Source organism: Rhinatrema bivittatum, chromosome 4, assembly GCF_901001135.1.
Source record: "Rhinatrema bivittatum chromosome 4, aRhiBiv1.1, whole genome shotgun sequence".
Lineage (NCBI taxonomy): Eukaryota > Metazoa > Chordata > Amphibia > Gymnophiona > Rhinatrematidae > Rhinatrema > Rhinatrema bivittatum.
In genome coordinates this window covers 70,616,132-70,637,262 of record NC_042618.1, presented here as the reverse complement: position 1 = coordinate 70,637,262, position 21,131 = coordinate 70,616,132, and the positions used below count along the sequence as shown (strand labels likewise).

The 21,131-nt window shown below is 40.4% G+C and overlaps 1 protein-coding gene across 2 annotated transcripts in view; it reads right to left on the bottom strand.

The window, feature by feature from the left end:
• The window catches only part of DDHD1 (DDHD domain containing 1), a 302,420-nt gene that overhangs the window by 9,148 nt on the left and 272,141 nt on the right, over nucleotides 1-21,131 (bottom strand). For both annotated transcript variants that reach the window (XM_029598301.1, XM_029598300.1), the window contains one exon: nucleotides 10,976-11,161. In XM_029598301.1, coding sequence (XP_029454161.1) covers nucleotides 10,976-11,161 — 186 coding nt within the window. The remainder of the gene's footprint in view (nucleotides 1-10,975; nucleotides 11,162-21,131) is intronic.

Sequence of the window (21,131 nt, the reverse complement as noted above, 5' to 3'; positions counted from 1 at the left end):
AAGCCTGCGTTGTGGGGCCTAGTGAAAGCTGCTATACCTGCCAACCCGTGCCACCTCCACTCTCCATTAATTCCTTGGAGGTGAGGGAGGGGGAAAGGTGAGGGAGGAGGAGGTGAGGGAGGGGGAAAGGCCGAAGGAGAGACACAACCCGGTATGGAAAAAAAGGGACACCGGCTACAGGGAAGAAGACACAAGCCCTCACTGCCGAGAACGTCCTCGTCCTTCTTAAATCTAAGACTGGCCAGGCATCGAGATTTAAACTGCTCAACTGAGGGAGGGACCAGTTGGGTGTAACCTCAGTAACTCAACCTCTGTTTGTTTTGGTTTTTTTTTTTTTAACATGAGCTATCCGCACTAGGGAGATGCATGTCTACCATTTGCTGGAAACGGAGAATGCTGGTAAGCTGTCAGGGCAGGGCTAGGTCAGTGATGTCTGTGAATGAGTTTTCTCCATATTCATCTGCTGTTAGGAGTGCATAACCAACCGGTGTGGACTGGCCTGCCTGAGTGCAGAGTAACACTGAATATGGCACGTGCAAAAAAGTGTGGATACTCTTCCAGTTGATTCATTACTATTTTTTTTTTTTTTTTTAATGTTAAGGCTCAAAAAGTTGATTGACTCATTAGGCCTTCAGTTAGTCGGGTGAAGACAATTCTATGGTTGAACAATAACAATTATTATACAACAGCTGCTGTATATGGAAGCTTAAGGATAATCTTCCAATTAGTTTTTGTGTTTGAGGATATGTTCTGACATAATGGAAAACAAAAAGCAAGCTAATGACATGGCACAGCAGTTTCTATCTTGCAGCTAACCTGTTGCCACTGTGAAAAGAGCATACAAAAGGGCACTTTTTGCGAATTATTCCTTGTTTTGTTATAAACCCCAGAAAGAGAACTCTGATTTGACATGTCAGTAGGTATACTAATAGAGCCAAGGATGTGGTGAATATTATGAGGCAATATTGGCATGTGTTAACATTACATTAGATTTTTAAATACTTTCCATGGATAGCTTTTTCTTGAGGATACATTATTAAAGATATAGTGGTACATTTATGGCTTCCGGAGGAAGATACAGCCCAGCAAAGACCTATGCTGGGTCACCAAATGTGCGGCCACTGCTCCATGTGCAATTCAACTATGAAAGGCACAATATGGCTACACCTGACCACAGGATGGGTTGTGCCCCTGTGAAGCTCTATTGATTGCTCATCTGGGGTGATTTATTACATTGTCCTTGTGATTTAATTTACATATGACGTATTAAGAGATTGGTGTGTACGAGACTGATTGAGCACAGAAGCTGCTTATGTACTTCCAAATTAGCAACTCCCATAGTCTCACATTGTATATAGAAACCTCACTCATTTCAGGACTTAATGTGGACTGTGTTGAAACAGGTTTTCCCTATCAACAGAGATATACAGAGAAAGCTGAATACATGGGAACAGTTCTGGATTTTTTCATTATGAACTTGGTACCTGATGGACTGAATGAACAGTTGGAATGATATTATTTGTTATAGGGCCAGGAGACAGATGAGACTGGTGTGGCAGTTGCACTTTTTATAGTGTTTCAATCTCTTATTTTTTGGATTTAATTTCCCTTTTCGATGTATGCAATGTCATTTCCATTTCCTTTTCCTTTTAAATACAACGTCTCTCCTCCATTTGGAGAGATTTCTAAAATGAAGATCCGAAGACTGTTGTATGTGAGCTTAAGCAGTAACAGGACTGTTACATGTGGATAAAGGTGAACCGGTAGATGTAGTATACTTGGATTTTCAGAAGGCGTTTGACAAATTTCCTCATAAGAGGCTTCTAGGAAAAGTAAAAAGTCATGGGATAGGTGGTGATGTCCTTTTGTGGATTGCAAACTGGCTAAAAGACAGGAAACAGAGAGTAGGATTAAATGGGCAATTTTCTCAGTGGAAGGGAGTGGACAGTGGAGTGCCTCAGGGATCTGTACTGGGACCCTTACTTTTCAATATATTTATATATGATCTGGAAAGAAATACGACGAGTGAGATAATCAAATTTGCAGATGATACAAAATTGTTTAGAGTAGTTAAATCGCAAGCAGATTGTGATAAATTGCAGAAAGACCTTGTAAGACTGGAAAATTGGGCATCGAAATGGCAGATGAAATTTAATGTGGATAAGTGCAAGGTGATGCATATAGGGAAAAATAACCCATGCTATAGTTACACAATGTTAGGTTCCATATTAGGTGCTACAACCCAGGAAAGAGATCTAGGCGTCATAGTGGATAACACATTGAAATCGTCGGTTCAGTGTGCTGCAGCAGTCAAAAAAGCAAACAGAATGTTGGGAATTATTAGAAAGGGAATGGTGAATAAAACGGAAAATGTCATAATGCCTCTGTATCGCTCCATGGTGAGATCGCACCTTGAAAACTGTGTACAATTCTGGTCGCCGCATCTCAAAAAAGATATAATTGCGATGGAATAGGTACAGAGAAGGGCTAGCAAAATGATAAGGGGAATGAACAGCTCCCCTATGAGGAAAGACTAAAGAGGTTAGGATTTTTCAGCTTGGAGAAGAGACGGCTGAGGGGGGATATGATAGAGGTGTTTAAAATCATGAGAGGTCTAGAACGGGTAGATATGAATCGGTTATTTACTCTTTCGGATAATAGAAAGACTAGGGGGCACTTCATGAAGTTAGCATGTGGCACATTTAAAACTAATCGGAGAAAGTTCTTTTTTACTCAATGCACAATTAAGCTCTGGAATTTGTTGCCAGAGGATGTGGTTAGTGCAGTTAGTATAGCTGTGTTTAAAAAAGGATTGGATAAGTTCTTGGAGGAGAAGTCCATTACCTGCTATAAGAACATAAGAACATAAGAAAATGCCATACTGGGTCAGACCAAGGGTCCATCAAGCCCAGCATCCTGTTTCCAACAGTGGCCAATCCAGGCCATAAGAACCTGGCAAGTACCCAAAAGCTAAGTCTATTCCATGTTACCATTGCTAATGGCAGTGGCTATTCTCTAAGTGAATTTAATAGCAGGTAATGGACTTCTCCAAGAACTTATCCAATCCTTTTTTAAACACAGTTATACTAACTGCACTAACCACATCCTCTGGCAACAAATTCCAGAGTTTAATTGTGCGCTGAGTAAAAAAGAACTTTCTCCGATTAGTTTTAAATGTGCCCCATGCTAACTTCATGGAGTGCCCCCTAGCCTTTCTACTATCCGAAAGAGTAAGTAACCGATTCACATCTACCCATTCTAGACCTCTCATGATTTTAAACATCTCTATCATATCCCCCCTCAGTCGTCTCTTCTCCAAGCTGAAAAGTCCTAACCTCTTTAGTCTTTCCTCATAGGGGAGCTGTTCCATTCCCCTTATCATTTTGGTAGCCCTTCTCTGTACCTTCTCCATCGCAATTATATCTTTTTTGAGATGCGGTGACCAGAATTGTACACAGTATTCAAGGTGCGGTCTCACCATGGAGCAATACAGAGGCATTATGACATTTTCCGTTTTATTCACCATTCCCTTTCTAATAATTCCCAACATTCTGTTTGCTTTTTTGACTGCCGCAGCACACTGAACCGACGATTTCAATGTGTTATCCACTATGACACCTAGATCTCTTTCTTGGGTTGTAGCACCTAATATGGAACCGAACATTGTGTAATTATAGCATGGGTTATTTTTCCCTATATGCATCACCTTGCACTTATCCACATTAAATTTCATCTGCCATTTGGATGCCCACTTTTCCAGTCTCACAAGGTCTTCCTGCAATTTATCACAATCTGCTTGTGATTTAACTACTCAGAACAATTTTGTGTCATCTACAAATTTGATTATCTCACTCGTATTTCTTTCCGGATCATTTATAAATATATTGAAAAGTAAGGGTCCCAATACAGATCCCTGAGGCACTCCACTGTCCACTCCTTTCCACTGAGAAAATTGTCCATTTAATCCTACTCTCTGTTTCCTGTCTTTTAGCCAGTTTGCAATCCACGAAAGGACATCGCCACCTATCCCATGACTTTTTACTTTTCCTAGAAGCCTCTCATGAGGAACTTTGTCAAACGCCTTCTGAAAATCCAAGTATACTACATCTACCGGTTCACCTTTATCCACATGTTTGTTAACTCCTTCAAAAAAGTGAAGCAGATTTGTGAGGCAAGACTTGCCCTGGGTAAAGCCATGCTGACTTTGTTCCATTAAACCATGTCTTTCTATATGTTCTGTGATTTTGATGTTTAGAACACTTTCCACTATTTTTTCCTGGCACTGAAGTCAGGCTAACCGGTCTGTAGTTTCCCGGATTGCCCCTGGAGCCCTTTTTAAATATTGGGGTTACATTTGCTATCCTCCAGTCTTCAGGTACAATGGATGATTTTAATGATAGGTTACAAATTTTTACTAATTGGTCGAAAATTTCATTTTTTAGTTCCTTCAGAACTCTGGGGTGTAATCCGGTCCAGGTGATTTACTACTCTTCAGTTTGTCAATCAGGCCTACCACATCTTCTAGGTTCACCGTGATTTGATTCAGTCCATCTGAATCATTACCCATGAAAACCTTCTCCATTATGGGTACCTCCCCAACATCCTCTTCAGTAAACACCGAAGCAAAGAAATCATTTAATCTTTCCGTGATGGCCTTATCTTCTCTAAGTGCCCCTTTAACCCCTCGATCATCTAACAGTCCAACTGACTCCCTCACAGGCTTTCTGCTTCAGATATATTTTAAAAAGTTTTTACTGTGAGTTTTTGCTTCTACAGCCAACTTCTTTTCAAATTCTCTCTTAGTCTGTTTTATCAATGTCTTACATTTAACTTGCCAACGTTTATGCTTTATCCTATTTTCTTCTGATGGATCCTTCTTCCAATTTTTGAATGAAGATCTTTTGGCTAAAACAGCTTCATTCACCTCCCGTTTTAACCATGCTGGTAATCGTTTTGCCTTCTTTCCACCTTTCTTAATGTGTGGAATACATCTGGACTGTGCTTCTAGAATGGTATTTTTTAACAATGACCACGCCTCTTGGACATTTTTTCTATTGTAGCTGCTCCTTTCAGTTTTTTTTCTAACAATTTTTCTCATTTTATCAAAGTTTCCCTTTTGAAAGTTTAGCACGAGAGCCTTGGATTTGCACACTGTTCCTCTATTAATTAAGTTGACTTAGAAAAAAGCCACTGCTATTACTAGCAATGGTAACATGAAATAGACAGTTTTTGGGTACTTGCTAGGTTCTTATGGCCTGATTGGCCACTGTTGGAAACAGGATGCTGGGCTTGATGGACCCTTGGTCTGACCCAGTATGGCATGTTCTTATGTTCCTAATGCAGCTTTTGATGAAACATAGCTCCATGTCGGGGTGACCTGGATCTATGATCAGCAACTTTCAAGCTAAGTATTAGTTGGATATGATTTTGTGCAACCTATTTGGCTCAATATTTAGAGTATTTTTATTTGCCTGAGACTTAAAAAATACAAAAAAAATAAAGTAATTTCGACCTTGATCCTAGTTTCAGCCTACAGAAGTTTAACGGTAGGCTGTATGAATGGCAGTCCTACAAATTTATATTTTCATTCTAAGTACTAAGTTGCACCAGGAGATTTGTTTGTATTTAACTTTGTACCATGTAGACGTATCAGCTTCCATTCATTTAAAGATTCAATGAAACATATGATTTGACCAATGCACATTTTATAAGGAACACATTTCTTGATATGTGCTACATTTTCAAAGGGATGTGCAGAGGTTGGGCAAAGAAAATAGATATATAATTATGTATGGCAGAGTGCAAGTGACTGTATTGGTTCTAGAAAACAAAATGGTTTCAAATATCTTTTATTGGACTAACAAAAATGATGTACAGTACACAAAAACTTTACAGACCACGGACATTCCTTCTTCACATAGTCTGAACATTTATGTACTATACCACCTTTATTGCTGGTCCAATAAAAGGTATTAAAACTTACAAAGACTCCAAATAGAGTTGATTGCAGGGTTCCTAGAGGATGTTAGTGCTCACACATGGGAGACATCATCAGATAGAGTCCTGACACGGAAAACCTATGTCAAAGCTTCTAGAACTTTGACTTGACCACATTGAACATACCCAGCATGTCCTATACCATGCGTCCATGCGGGGTCCCTCTTCAGTCTTATAACAGAGTTAAACCAAAAAAAAACCAGGAAAAACCCTGCAAGGTGGTGGGTGGGTTTTGATCCTGCTGTCCTCGGAGAACACCTGGTTACAGGTAAGCAACTCTTTCTCCAAGGACAAGCAGGATGGCAGTCCTCACACATAAGTGAATCCCTAGCTACAGGCTGAACTCCAACAGACACCCAAACCAGGTGCCAACAGATACAACAACAATGGTGCTGTTGGTAACAGAGTGGGGGACAGCCTGAACCCAAATAATGAGCCCTAGGCGGGAAAGAGTTGGGTTCTACACCTCAAACAGATTCTGAAGGACAGACTGGCCAAACCTACTATTGCCTCAGCCACCCCTATTCCAAGCAATAGTGAGATGTGAATGTGTTGAGAGAATTCCATTTTTCAGCCTTATAGATCTCCTCCATGAGGCTTGCAAGTGGGCCACCGATGTTGCCATGGCTCGGAAAGAATGAGCCTCGACATCACCACCAAGATGCACTCCTGCTGAGGCATAACAGAAGGAGATGCAATCAGCTGGCCAATTCGATAGCATCTGTTGGCAACAACAATACCCAACCTATTTCTATCAAAAGAAACAAAGTTGGGTGGACTTCGGTCCACTCCAGATAGAAGGGTAAGGCTTCAGTTCACTCCAGATAGAAGGCTAAGGCTCTCTTGCAGTCCAAACTTTGCAGTGCTTGTTTGCCTTGGTGCGAATGGGACCTGGGAAAGAATGTTGGCAGGAAGATGGACTGGTTAAGGTAGAAATCTGTCACCACCTTAGGCAGGAACTTAGAGTACATATGCAGGATCACCTATCATGGAAAAAATTAGTATAAGGTGGATAAGTCACTAAGGCATGGAGCTCACTGACCCTGCATGCTGAAGTGACCGCCACCAAAAATATGATCTTCCAGGACACAGAAGCTCAGTGGCTTAAAAGCAGTTTTTATCAGCTGAGGTAACACCACGCTGAGGTCCCAAGACACAGTGGGAGGTCTTAGGGGAGGCTTCAACTGAAGTAAGTCCCGCATGAAGGGGTAGATTTTCAAATACCGCGAATAGGCGTACTTTTGTTGGCGCTCCAGGCGCAAACAAAAGTACGCTGGATTTTAGTAGATACCCGCGTAGCCGCGCGTATCCGCTAAAATCCGGGATCGGCGCGCGCAAGGCTATCGATTCCGTATAGCCGGCGCGCGCCGAGCCGCGCAGCCTACCTCCGTTCCCTCCAAGGCCGCTCCGAAATCGGAGTGGCCTCGAAGGGAACTTTCCTTTGCCCTCCCCTCACCTTCCCCTCCCTTCCCCTACCTAACCCACCCGCCCGGCCCTGTCTAAACCCCTCACCTACCTTTGTCGGGGGATTTACGCCTCCCGGAGGGAGAAGTAAATCCCCGCGCGCCAGCGGGCCGCTAGCATGCCGGGACGCAACCTGGGGGCGGGTCCGGAGGGCGCGGCCACGCACCCGGACCGCCCCGGGCCGTAGCCACGCCCCCGGGCCCGCCCCCAGAACGCTCCCGACACGCTCCGAAAACGCCGCTGCGCTCGGTCCCGCCCCCGACACGCCCCCCTCCGAAAACCCCGGGACTTACGCGAGTCCCGGGGCTCTGCGCGCGCCGGTAGGCCTATGTAAAATAGGCTCACCGGCGCGCAGGGCCCTGCTCGCCTAAATCCGCCCGGATTTGGGCGGATTTAGGCGAGCAGGGCTCTTAAAATCCGCCCCGAAGTGTACAACTATAGTCTGTACAGAGATGGGCATACCTTCTACATTATAGTGATATGTGGCAACTGTACCCAGATGAACCCTAATAGAACTGGTTTTCAAGCCAGCTTCTGACAGATGTAGAAGGTAATCAAGCAGTTTTTGTGGGGGGCAGGAGAAAAGATCTAGGGCCTTTTGCTCACATCACACGGAAAACCTTCGCCACTTCAGTCCATAGCACTTTCTAGTGGAAGTCTTTCTAGAAGCTACCGGGACTTGAAACATATCCTCTAAGAGATCGAGTGGTTGCAGAATTACCCTCTCAACATCCAGGCTGTGAGTGACAGGATCTGAAAGTTGCGATGCCTTAACCGCCTCAATCTTGTGTGATCAAATCTGGGGAAGTCCCCAGACTGATCAGTTTCCAGATGGATAACTCTCCTAGGAGTGGAAACCAGAACTGTCTTGGCCAATGAGGGGCTATGAGGCTCATAGTTCCTTTCTCCTCACGAAGCTTCAAGAGAGTCTTCACTACCAGTGGAGTTTGAGGATACGTGTATAGAAGACCCTTGCCCCAATGTTGGGCGAGGGCATCTGAGGCTGGTTTGCCATGTGTCCTGTACAGGGAGCGTAACTGAAAAACCTTTCCTGTTCCATGGCACTGTGAATAGATCCACATTCGTGGTTCCCCAGAGATGGAAGATCCAATTCATGACCCCTTGGTCCAGAGACCATTTGTGGAGTCTGAAGGCACGACTCAGTCTGTCCGTTAACACATTCTCTGATCCGGCCAGGTACATGGCCCTGAGCACCATTCCCTGAGAGAGGGTCCAGGACCATATCTGAACCACCTCCTGACACAGGAGTTACTAGCCCATACCTCCCTGCTTGTTGACATACCACATCGCTACTTGGTTGTTGGTTTGAATTAGGACAACTTTGTTGGACAACCTCAGCCTGGAGGAGCTCAACAATGGTAGCTCTCTGGCGCCCCTATCAGCTGATGGCACTGACGGCTCCGATGTTGATGGCTCCATGGTCCCTTGATGCCGATGGCTCATACTTTTTTGACCTGAGTCAAAGTCATTGTCCCTTCAGGGTCATGCAATGCCCCCAGACACAGGACACATTCATCATGGGAGTCCTCAGGCAAAGAGGGCATCGCTTAAACCCAGACAAGGCCTTGATGAGACGAAAAAAAGGGACCACCAAATCAAACTCTATGATGACTGCTGCCAATGACTGGCAGGCACCGAACACACAACTACTCCCGTGGGATCAACACAAAAGGAAACTTACCAGTAAAATGTTGAAAACCCTAAGACCTAAAGGGACAATGGAGAAGGACCCAGCATTGACTGCTGGTGACAGCAACACAAAAACGCAAGAAAGTTTTTCTAAAATAAGCCAAAAACACGAGGCTGCAGTTCTGTGGAAGAGACTGAAGAGGGACCCTGCATGGACATGTGGTATAGGGCATGCTCAATGTGTTCAAGGCAAAGTTCTAGAAACTCTGACATACGTTTTTCGTGTACAGGGCCTCCATCTGATGTCACCCATTTGTGAGGTCTACCAATCTGTTTGTCCTCGAAGAAATAAATGTACCAGGTGCTGCATAACCTTTGCCTCTCCTTCCCCGCGCCCCAATGGATTATCCCACTAATATAATTTTTGTATCATTTTGTAGGCCATTCAGTTTGGAATTGAACAGTAGCTTATACATTACTTAAATTTATTATTTGTGGCCGGAATGTACAATAGTCAAAAACAGAATCAGATTGACTGTATTAAATGAATTGCATTTCTTGAGTCATATGATGCTAAAGCAACATTTGTTATGAAAAAATGGACTGCCAAAAAATTATGTCGAAGCGAAAGCAGGGTTCAGAAGACATAGGACAAGACTGCAGACAAGTGTTTTATGGAATTTGGTGACTCTTGACTGATAAAATTGTCTGAAGAATTTGACATCAAAGAATTTTTGACCTTATAAGTTATGAAAAGGAGTTGCGGTCAATTTTACAATGGATACCTCTGAATGTGTCTATAATATCCCCCTAAACCCAAACCGCCTCCTGAAAACTCACCCCGAATCAAAGTGCCCCCTTACAAATGGTCCATATATAGAGTATCAGACTGAGAACTATAATGAGGATCTCTCTCTCCCCCTGTGATGTTCACCAGACTCCTGCACCTAATAAGTAGCAGTAGTTAAGTGGCACGCGTATGTAAGTGCGTACAGCTCCAGACATGCATACTTGGAGACTATTTTATAACCTACGTGCGCAGGTTATAAAATAAAGCAGACTTTTGTGCGCAGCGAGATACACGTGTTTATGGGCTCACGAACGGCCCTTTTAAAATCTACCTTTATATGTTTAATTGCATTTTGAATACTGATTAAAATGGTATATTGCATGTTTATATCAGATTTCTGGTTGCTGCTGCAATACGGGAGGCAAAGGTTATGCAAGACCCAGTACAAAAGGACCAGTCAGATGAGTAATAATTATTCAAGTACATAAACTAACCACAGGCACCTATGGATTTGCTATACTAATTTTCAGTATGTTAATATCTAAATGTAATATACATTAGTCAAATAATTATATACCAAGCATTTACAAATCTTATTAGGTGCCCAATCCAATATTCAGACATCCAATGATTCAAAATATGCCCCATTTATATAAGCATCATCATATTGTAAGCATACCATCATGTCCCCTTCTTCACCAAATGGATACCACTTCAAAAACAACTAACTGGTACCATGTGGCATGACTTCAAAAGAAGGAATTGGAGATAGCGACTGTAGCTACATTCAGCCAGCAATTTTCTTAAAGCAGATTTTAAAAATCTTTTCCTGTTGCCCCTTTTAAAAAATAGATTCTTATTTCTTCTTTTCTACTTACTGAAGATTTTGAAGCAACTGAGAAATTCTGCTGCTTTAAATAAAATATTGTGGATACTAGGAAATCAGCATTTTTCTTAAAATCTGCCTTTAAAATTTCAAATGCATCTTTGTCTCCTAAAAAGCATCTCATTCCAAAACCATTTAGGAAGATAATGCAACAATGTTCATGTGAGAATAAATTATGCAGTACTAACATAAGGGGTCAAGTGAGCCAGAAGTGCTGTGTGGGAAGGTCTGCGTTCCCACCGAGTGCTGACCAGACGTCTTCTCTTCTTCATCTGTTCCGTCTTTCATCTCGGAGGTCTGTGCAGAGGCTGCACTAGAACGTGCAAATCTGGAGAACAACATTCCTCCGAGACCCTTTCCAATACTAGCAGCTCCTGTTAAACAGAAAACAACATAGTCAGTCAGGGCGTAAATTTAAACTGCAACAAATTCAAGCGAGATCCACACCCAACAACGGTAGCTTAGCTGAAGATGAACTAAACCACTGGTCATTATTTCCAAGTGGCAAAAAGAATCCTTTAATTTCACTGTAGGAATGTAAACCTAATCTGATTTTATTTCAAAACCTTTCCCTTTATAGTTAACACAGTAGGTATGGAAACAAATAGTTAAGGAGACTAGTTTTTACATGAAAACCTGTTGGCATAAAAGGTCATATATAAGTTTTAAATTGTTCTGCCTAAAACGAAAATAAATAAATAAATAAATTGTTCTGCCTGACAGCAGTTTTGAAATCTTTGCATAAAATATAGTATCAGTTTATGAGTAAAAAGACAATACTTGTGACTTTAAATTTACTTTGCTTTTTACTGCCATCTCGTGGAAAGCATGTTAAAATTACACTTCTATAAAGACATAAAAATCAGTGTAAATGAAAACAATAAAAAATACAAGTCAAATACATTACTATTTTCAGAATATTTTGAACTCAAATCCTAATTTCTTTGGACTGAAAAATGTACTTTTGAGTTTAATCTAAGGAATGCTTGGTAATGGACAAAAGATTTACAGTGAGAAAAGTGAAACCAATCTAAGACAAACATCTGCATGTACTTCAGGAAAGGATACCCACAATGTTTCTATTTAATTTAGCCTGTGAATTACAAAATAGTCTCTGAAGGACAATTTTAGCCATTTAAAAAACTTCTGTTTATATTGTTTCATCTGCCCCTTGCATATGGATATTTCTATTAAATGTATAATTCTACAAGATGGCATTTTCTGTAACACTAAATATAGTTTAGTCCAGTTACATACTGTATGTATTTTTTAAAACTGTCTTTACTATGCACAACAGTTTGCTTTTCAAATGTAGCATTAAACGTTAACAGCAGTTTAATGATCAACAGGCAAAATTTCTATTTATTTTAGTTATTTAAAAGTTTTTCTATACCATCATTAAGTTATTTACCATCATAACAGTTTACAATAGGGCACAAATAGAAAAAAATAGCAAAAAAACTTTACAATGAAAGTGCCATTAATAATCGGTAACAATTGAATCGCTATAAACTATTTGATTTCTGATGTAAGATATCTATTGGTACCTGTCTCTTGGGTGGGTACCTACGGTTTATTGTTATTTACGCTTAACAGTGTGATAAAGATAATTTCCAGGTCGGTAGCTGGAGATTATGTGTTAGGTGCTTATGTTGGCTCTTCCTATAATCAAAAATGATCTTTTACTATTGTGCTGCTAAATAAAAAATGTGTATCGTGCACGTGCACCTGCCCCTGTCTTACTGTAAATAAGTTTCATATGCTAAATATCTCAAGTGCACATGCCCCTTAACTTTGTATATTAGTTCATTTTGGAACGCTGCCTGTTTGACTCTCCTCTCCTCTACTTTTGTATATCATCCAGTTAACCCCTCCCCTGTTCATTGTAATTTCCTTTCCTTTCTCAGTTATTTGTAAACCGACATGATGTGTCCTACGAATGCCGGTATAAAAAAGTTTTTAAATAAATAAATAAATAATATAAACAAGGCATGTAATTTAAGATGTACAATAATTTTGTACATTACTGGTGATATGCACACATGAAAATGCATATCTGAAGAATCAGGTAAAGTTATCTGTGTGTCACATTCCCCTTTTACCAAATATTACTTGCATGCTTACATTTCACACTAAATCTCAAAACTGAATTCTTTATTGGAATATTGACAGTTTTCGTAAGAACAAAAGTAGTATCATGCTGGGTTAGACCAAGGTCCACTGACCCCAGCATCCTGTCTCCGACAGTGGCTAATCTGGGTCACAATTACTTGGTAGATCCCCAACAGTTGACGTTTTCTTGTATTTCACTCCCAGGGAGAAGCGTTGCCTTTCCCAAGTCTACCCAGCTAATAACAGTTTATGTACTTTTCATTCAGGAACTTGTGCAATCCTTGAGCCTCATTATGTTAGCCATCTTGACCACATCCTCTGACAGATTCCATAGCTTGATTGTTCACTGAACATCCCCTAGTCCTAGCGTTATCTGAAAGGTTAAATAACAATTCCCTATTTACCCATTCTACCCTTCTTATAACTTTATAAATCTCAGTCATATCCCCTCTCAGTCATCTTCTCCAAGCTAAAAAGCTTTAATCTGTTTAGCTTTTTCTCCATAAGGGAGCTTTTCTATTCCCTTTATCATTTCTTTTTTTTTTTTTTTTTATAACTATTTATAGATTTATTTTTTTTTAATTACAAAGTAAATAACTATGCTTTTCTGAAATCTCACGAGAGTAAAGAAGAAACATAAGTCAGGAACAAAAAGCACAAAAGAAATCATTATCTCATGACCACAATACACAAAGTTGAAAAGGAAAGGGAATACGAAATTGTGGAGAATTAATTAACCCCCCCCCCAAAAAAAACTATATAAGAAAAATGTGAATAACGTGAAAAGCATTGAATACAAAACAAGTTGCAACCTGGAATCAACTAGGTGTTGGAGATGATGTTGTTCTACGAGAATCCACTAACAATTTAAGTTGTTTAGGAAAGAAGAACACATAACATTGATTAATTAGGTTAACAATACATTTACATGGCTATCTTAATAAAAAAAGACCCTTTCAAAGCTAAGACCTCAGACTGAAATCCAAGAAACCCTTTCCTTCTTTCCTGAGTTAATCTAGAGAGATTGGGAAAAATCTTAACTTTTCTGGCCAACCCCCCCCCCCCCCCCCCCAAAAAAAACCCAAAACCCTCATATTTTGAAAATATTTTTTCATAACCATATTAAGGTCATTTTCTGAAATAAGATACCAACAATGTAGAACATTCAATAATTTCAGGAGACTGAGCCTCTTAAAAAAAAAAAAAAAAAAAAAGCTGTTAAGCTTATTTGAGTGAGTCCTCAAGGTTGAGGAGTTCCTGGTGAGACCCTGTGGGTACAGCCTTGATGACCCAAGCCAGCTGAGAAAGATAGCGGTGAGTTGCTCCTCCCCACCCTGAGACGTTGGCGGTTACATCAACAAAGGAGGACCGACTGCCTCGATAAAATTTTGAGTTCTGTGGTGCGCAGCTGCCGAAGTCACGCACACCAAAGAGGCGTGTATCTTTGTATTAATGGGAAGAGGAAATCAAAGATCTATACTTCATTTCCTGCTGCTGTTGTGGTCTGAGGCCCTATGGACAATCTCCTGCACAGAATGGGTGAGTTGCCAATTAGTGACTTTAGTGGGGTCTCTTCTTTGGGTGTCTCTCACAAGTCGACCACCTCCCCAACCGACAGGTACTATTTCCCTGTGATGAGAGGCTTTTGCTAAAGCCAGAAACTCCTCCTGGGGCAAAGGCAAAAGTGGGAGAACTGGGGAGAGCTCAATTTGTGAAGCACTTCATTTTGCTTGCTCTGGTACCTACAATCCCTCTACTGAATCTGAAAGCATTCATCAACTGTTAGGTATTAACATATTAGGCAATAGAGAAGAAATCCCAGAGTCTCCTAATCTAACTTTTTCAGACCTTTGGAAGTTAATTGCTAAGCTTGATGAAAATGTCTCAATCCATCTCGCAGCTTTATTCCTTTGCAGTGGAAACTAGATCCTCTTTTGAATCACAGAGGAAGAGGATGGAATAACTTGAAAAAACTACATCTACCCTGAACACTCAGGTTTCATTATTACAAAATGCTGAGCTGGTTCATGTTAACGATAGCTTGTCTATGCATTATGAAAGTTATTAGAAAATGTATTTAGAGCTAGAAATCTGTGATTTGCTAATTTTCCTTGTACTGGGCTTCTGTCAGCAGTTGAAATGTTTATAAAATGTTTAAAAGATTCTAGCTTTTGTTGAGAAGAGATTGCCATCTATATCAAACATTTTACCTGCCTAGACAGAGGAATTTAGATAATGCTGATCAGGGTGGCATGTTATTTCAGTGGATAGACCTGGCAATACTATGTTCTTGGAAGACTTGTTTGATATAATATCTAATAAGCCTACCACATTTGTCTCATTCTGTACTGAACAAGTTAAGGATTTAAGGCCGAATTTTAAAAGCCCTGAGTGCGCAGAATTGGGGAGATACGCATGTGGCTGGGCCACACGTGCGCTGCACGTTTTTCGGAAGCCCACAGCCATGTGCGCATCTCTCGGTATGCGCATTGGAAGGGCTGAAAGAAAAAGGAGTGGGGTCTGGGTGGGTCGGGACAGCGCCATTAGGCACTGTCCTGCTGAAGTGTGTGCCAGAAGCTGACCAGCCTGCACAAGATGCTGCTGCTCCGGACTGCGAGTAAGTAAAAAAATAAAAAATAAAAAAGGGGCTTTAGGGGTCGGGGCGGATAGCATAAAGGAAGCAGGTTAGGTAGGGGGTTTAGGAAGTTCCCTCCCATTCCGCTCCTTTACTGGCGCGGACTGGGAGGGAACTGGGGAAAATGCTTATTGCATCGCTGCGTGTGTGTACTAAATTAAGTGCACTGATATAAAATTGGTGCGTCCATGTGTGCGCACCTGCAACCATGCGCACATGGACGCCCGCGCAGAGATTTTAAAATCTACTTTTTAGTGTTTTCTAAATATTTAAAAAATAAGGATATTTCCTTTTGTGGACAGAAGGTCTATGTATTTCCTGATGTCTCCCGTCCTACACAAGCCTGGGGGAGGCTGACAAAGTCAAAAGGTTTTATTGTATCTCTCTGTTCGATATAATTCAATTCAACTTATAAAGTTCTTTATTCTTGCTCTAAACAATATTTTTAGATTTTAATAAGAATAAAAGATGTAATGGCTGTTGCTAAATTTGATTCCTGAACTAGATAAAATATGAGGAGGAAAATACTGAAGTTTAAGCAATCCTTAGATATGCATAATACATCTATACCAACGTTGAAGAATTTTTTGTTTTTTTAAATAGATATGATGATGAGTCATCCTTGCTTGTGGTAACAAAGTATGCTGCACTTGTATGTACCGGTAATTGCGATTAGAACCTGGGTCATGCTGATCTGTTAAATAGTCATGATCTGAGACATCTAAAGATGTAATGATGAAACAAAGTGCAAGAAGTGAAATTGTGATTGGTCAATCTGAAATATTTTTTCTGAACCATGATTTTATAAGACAATAAAGAGTATATAAGCCTGATTTTATGTACTGGATTTCAGAAGTACCAAGAGTGTACTTCTCATATAATATTACATTGATTAAAAGTAGATGCTTATACTTTTTTATTTCTACTGTGGAGCAGGATAGAGGGAAAGATTTTTAAATTCCACAGAATGATGCTGAATCCTAACACAACAAAGCACTTAAGGTCAGTCTGTGTTAATATTTTTTGAGACCACTTTATTGTGCTTGCTTGGAAACTTAGATTGATTTTCCCTCCTTAGTATAATGTATCTATGGGGGAAAAAAGGGGGTAAATCTTAAGGATTTGTTGTGTGTCTCTTCTGATGTTTTTTTTCTTAAGATGGAATAATTTCTTAAACTGAAGTAATTTCATTGGGAAAGTTTTGATTAAGTATCTTCTTTTTATATTTGTTTATTTTGTTTTTTTGATAAAGGGGGGGGGGGGGGGGGTCAGCTTTAGATCAGCAGTCTGCCAAAAATGTACCTCTGCTCTTTGAGATTTCAGTCCGATCATGTCTTTTCTTCTGATGGACATAAGTTTTCACTGCCAACTGAGTTTTCATGCAATTCTACATTTGTAGTGTATATGATTTCATGTCCCTGTGATTTGAAATATATAGGTATGACTAAACGTATGAACAGGACTTGACTTATAGAACACAAAAGTTGTCTCAAGACAAGTAAAATAGAAGCTCCTTTGGTGTCCCCCTTTATGGAATTTGAACATACGTTTGAAGACATTCATGGACAGTTTTGAAATCAGTTCCGTGACACTGGCAGGGTGGTGATCGGGTTATAAAACACTCTTACAAAAGCAGAGGTGGATTTACCACATGGGAATGGTGTCTCCACTCGGCTTAAACAAAGAAATTGAGTGGGCAGTTTTATTTTGATCTCATCCCTGGGCTGTTTACATCATCACCGATGTTTTTTCATGTAAACAGGTGATATGCTCGGCAGGTGTGTATAAAAAAAAGGCAGAGTAATGGCATTCTGTCTAAGATTGCTGATGCGCACAAAAAGCTGCCGGTGCTTAGTAAGTACTTTCCGCCAACATCAGTACTGCCCCACTTGTGATAAAATTGAAAGGTTAAATGCATTGTATTTTTGAAAGAAACCTTATATTGCTGCTAATGTGAGATTCTGGGATTTACACTTTATGGAAATAATCCTCCTGTTATTTAAAGCACGAATTGGAAGCCCCTGAAGCAGACATCTGAAACGTGGTATCATGTCGAGTGTGATGAGCACTTACTTGAGGAAGAATTTTCTTTCTTTTCTGGATCGATGATTATCTATGACCCTTAGTGGTGAAAATACTGAATAAAGACTATGTTCAGCATCCACGGGGTATTATGATGGTTCAATTTAATTAAATTTCAAGGTTTCTCAACTTAAGATTTTTTCGCATGATTATTTGATATTTTATAGATCTAGCTTGCAATGTTTTTCTTTTGAATAATTCACTTCGTTTGCACTTTTTGGACTTTTTTCCTGCTTGATATCACATCTCTACAGACTTCAGTAAATCCAGAGACTTCTGCCATAAGAAATAACATTTGTGATATTTTGATTGTGTTGTGTGTATGAAAGTGAGATCTGTAAAAATATAATCATGTGCAAGGTATGAGGAACATTGGCATTTTGTGGTCACTTGGATGGATATGCTTGGAATCATGATTAGAATTATAATATTAATGCTTGTGATATTTATACTCATGAGAATTTTGTGTGACTACTGAATATGTGAGTGGGATGTATTATGAAGCTATGAAGTCTTAGATTATTTTAATAATTATATGCAGCTATCTTGAAAACTAATCTTCTGCACTGCTTTACTGCAAAAGAAAGCTTAAGGCCTAATTTTAAAAGGCCTACGTGCGCCTATTCCGGGAGATAAGCACGTGGCTGAGCTGCACACATTTTCAAATGCCCGCGGCCACATGCGTATCTCCTGGTACGCACAGAACAGGTTAGGGGAAAAGGGGCAGGCTGGAGGTAGGCCTGGGCAGGGCATGAGTGGGCCGGGACAGCACCATTAAGGCACTGTCTTGGCTGAAGTGTGCGCCAGCAGCCAACCAGCACGCACAACCTGCTACTGCTCTGGAGAGCAGGTAAACAGGGGCAGATTGGCCTATCGGGGGATCGGGCATCCCCCGGTGGGCCGGTCGCTCTAGTCACGTGGTCTGCTGAGCGCAGCTGTGACAGAGCCACGCTCGGCAGACCACGTGGTATCTCCTGGGCGGCGAATCCCCGGGCCGGTCGTCATCGGGAATCCGCCCCTGCAGGTAAGTTACAAAACAAAAAAAAAAAAAAATAGGTTAGTTATTGGGGTTTTAGGGGTCAGGGTTAGTAGGGGAAAAGGGAGGCAGGTAGTGTAGGGGATTTAGGAAGTTTTATTCTGGTTTTTGTTTTCTATACATAAACTAGTAATTATGGTATTGGCTGCGAACTTATATTTCCATGTTTCACTGTATTAAATGAAAACACAATGATATAATTTATAAAAAAAATAAAACAAGCTAGTTTTCTTTTGAGAAAAACAGAGCTTGAAGTTGGGAAATTAAATGATTAGGATGAAAAAAACGTATTAATCACAGGAAAATCATTTGAGGAAACTTATAAAATATCAGAAAAATAAGAACATAAGATATGCCATACTGGGTCAGACCAAGGGTCCATCAAGCCCAGGATTCTATCTCCAACAGTGGCCAATCCAAGTCACAAGTACCTGGCAAGTACCCAAACATTAAATAAATCCCATGCTAATAATGTCAGCAACAAGCAGTGGCTATTCCCTCTTGATTAATAGCAGTTTATGGATTTCTTTGCCAGGAACTTATCCAAACCTTTTATAAACCCAGCTACACTAGCTGCCTTAACCACATCCTTTGGCAACAAATTCCAAAGAACATAAGAACATAATAAATTGCCATACTGGGTCAGACCAAGGGTCCATCAAGCCCAGCATCCTGTTTCCAACAGTGGCTAATCCAGGCTACAAGTACCTGGTAAATACCCAAATACTAAGTAGATCCCATGCTACTGATGCCAGTAATAGCAGTGGCTATTCTAAGACATCTCCTCCAAGAACTTATCCAAACCTTTTTTTAAACCTAGCTACACTAACTTCTCTAACCACATCCTCTGGCAACAAATTACAGAGCTTAATTGTGCACTGAGTAAAAAAGAATTTACTTCAATTGGTTTTAAATGTGCTACTTGCTAACTTCATGAAATGCCCCTTAGTCCTTCTAATATCTGAAAGAGTAAATAACTGATTCACATTTACCTGTTCTAGACCTCTCATGCTTTTAAAGACCTCTATCATATCCCCCCTCAGCCGTCTCTTCTCCAAGCTGAACAGCCCTAACCTCTTTAGCCTTTCCTCATAGGGGAGCTGTTCCCATCCCCTTTATCATTTTGGTCGCCCTTCTCTGTACCTTCTCCATCGCAACTATATCTTTTTTGAGATGTGGTGACCAGAACTGAATACATTACTCAAGGTGCGGTCTCATCATGGAGTGATAGAGGCATTATGACATTTTCTGTTTTATTCACCATTCCCTTCCTAATAATTCCTAACATTGTTTCCTTTTTTGACTTCCGCAGCAAACAGAGCAGACTATTTCAATGTATTTATCCACTATGATGCCTACATCTTTTTCCTGGGTGGTAACTACTAAAATGGAACCTAACATCGTGTAACTACAGCACGAGTTATGGATGTCATAATACAGAGGCAATATGACATCTACTGTTCTATTTACTATTCCCTTCCTAATAATTCCTAACATTGTTTCCTTTTTTGACTGTCAGAGCACACTGAGCCGATGACGCCCACATGACGATGACGCCCACATGTTTTTCCTGGGTTGTAACTACTAAAATGGAACCTAATATAATATAGCTACCGCATGAGTTTTTCTTCCCTATATGCATCACCTTGCACTTGTCCACATTATATTTCATCTGCCATATGGACGCCCAATCTTCTAGTCTTGCAAGGCCCTCCTGCAATTTATCACAATCCACTTGTGATTTAACTACTCTGAATAATTGTGTCATCTGCAAATTTGATCACCTCACTTGTCATACCTCTTTCCAGATCATTTATAAATATATTAAAAAGTTCCAGTCCAAGAACAGTTCCCTGAGGCACTCCACTGTATCTTTTTCCATTGTGAAAACAGACTTTTAACCAGTTTGCAATCCACAAAAGGACATCACCTCCTAGCTCATGACTTAGTTTTCTTAGAAGCCACATATACAGAACAGCTATTGACAAAACAATATATACAGAACATATACACATATACAGAACAGCTATTGACAAAATATACACATATACATAATATATCCACATATACAGACAGCTATTGACAAAACAAAACAAGACTTCTATGCGCACAGAATCCACCACCTGCAATTCAATCCTCGAGCCCTTTTCGAATTAGTAAACAGTTTAACTAAATCCAGTCCTATCTGCTCGCAAGTTACTGACGAACAGGGCAAATGTGAAGACCTCGCTATATTCTTCAGCTTGAAAATAAACAATATTATGGCGCGCTTCCCCTCCACACAAGTCTCTACCGACTTCCATTCGGATAGCAATAATTCAAGGCTCACTGCACTTGCTACTACTTCCTCAGTGGAAATTGAAAATATCCTAAAAAAAATGAGACCATGCACACACCCATCAGATACCATTCCCACTAAAACCCTCCTCTCTATCCCTAACATCATTGCCAAACCCATCTCGAATATCATAAACAGATC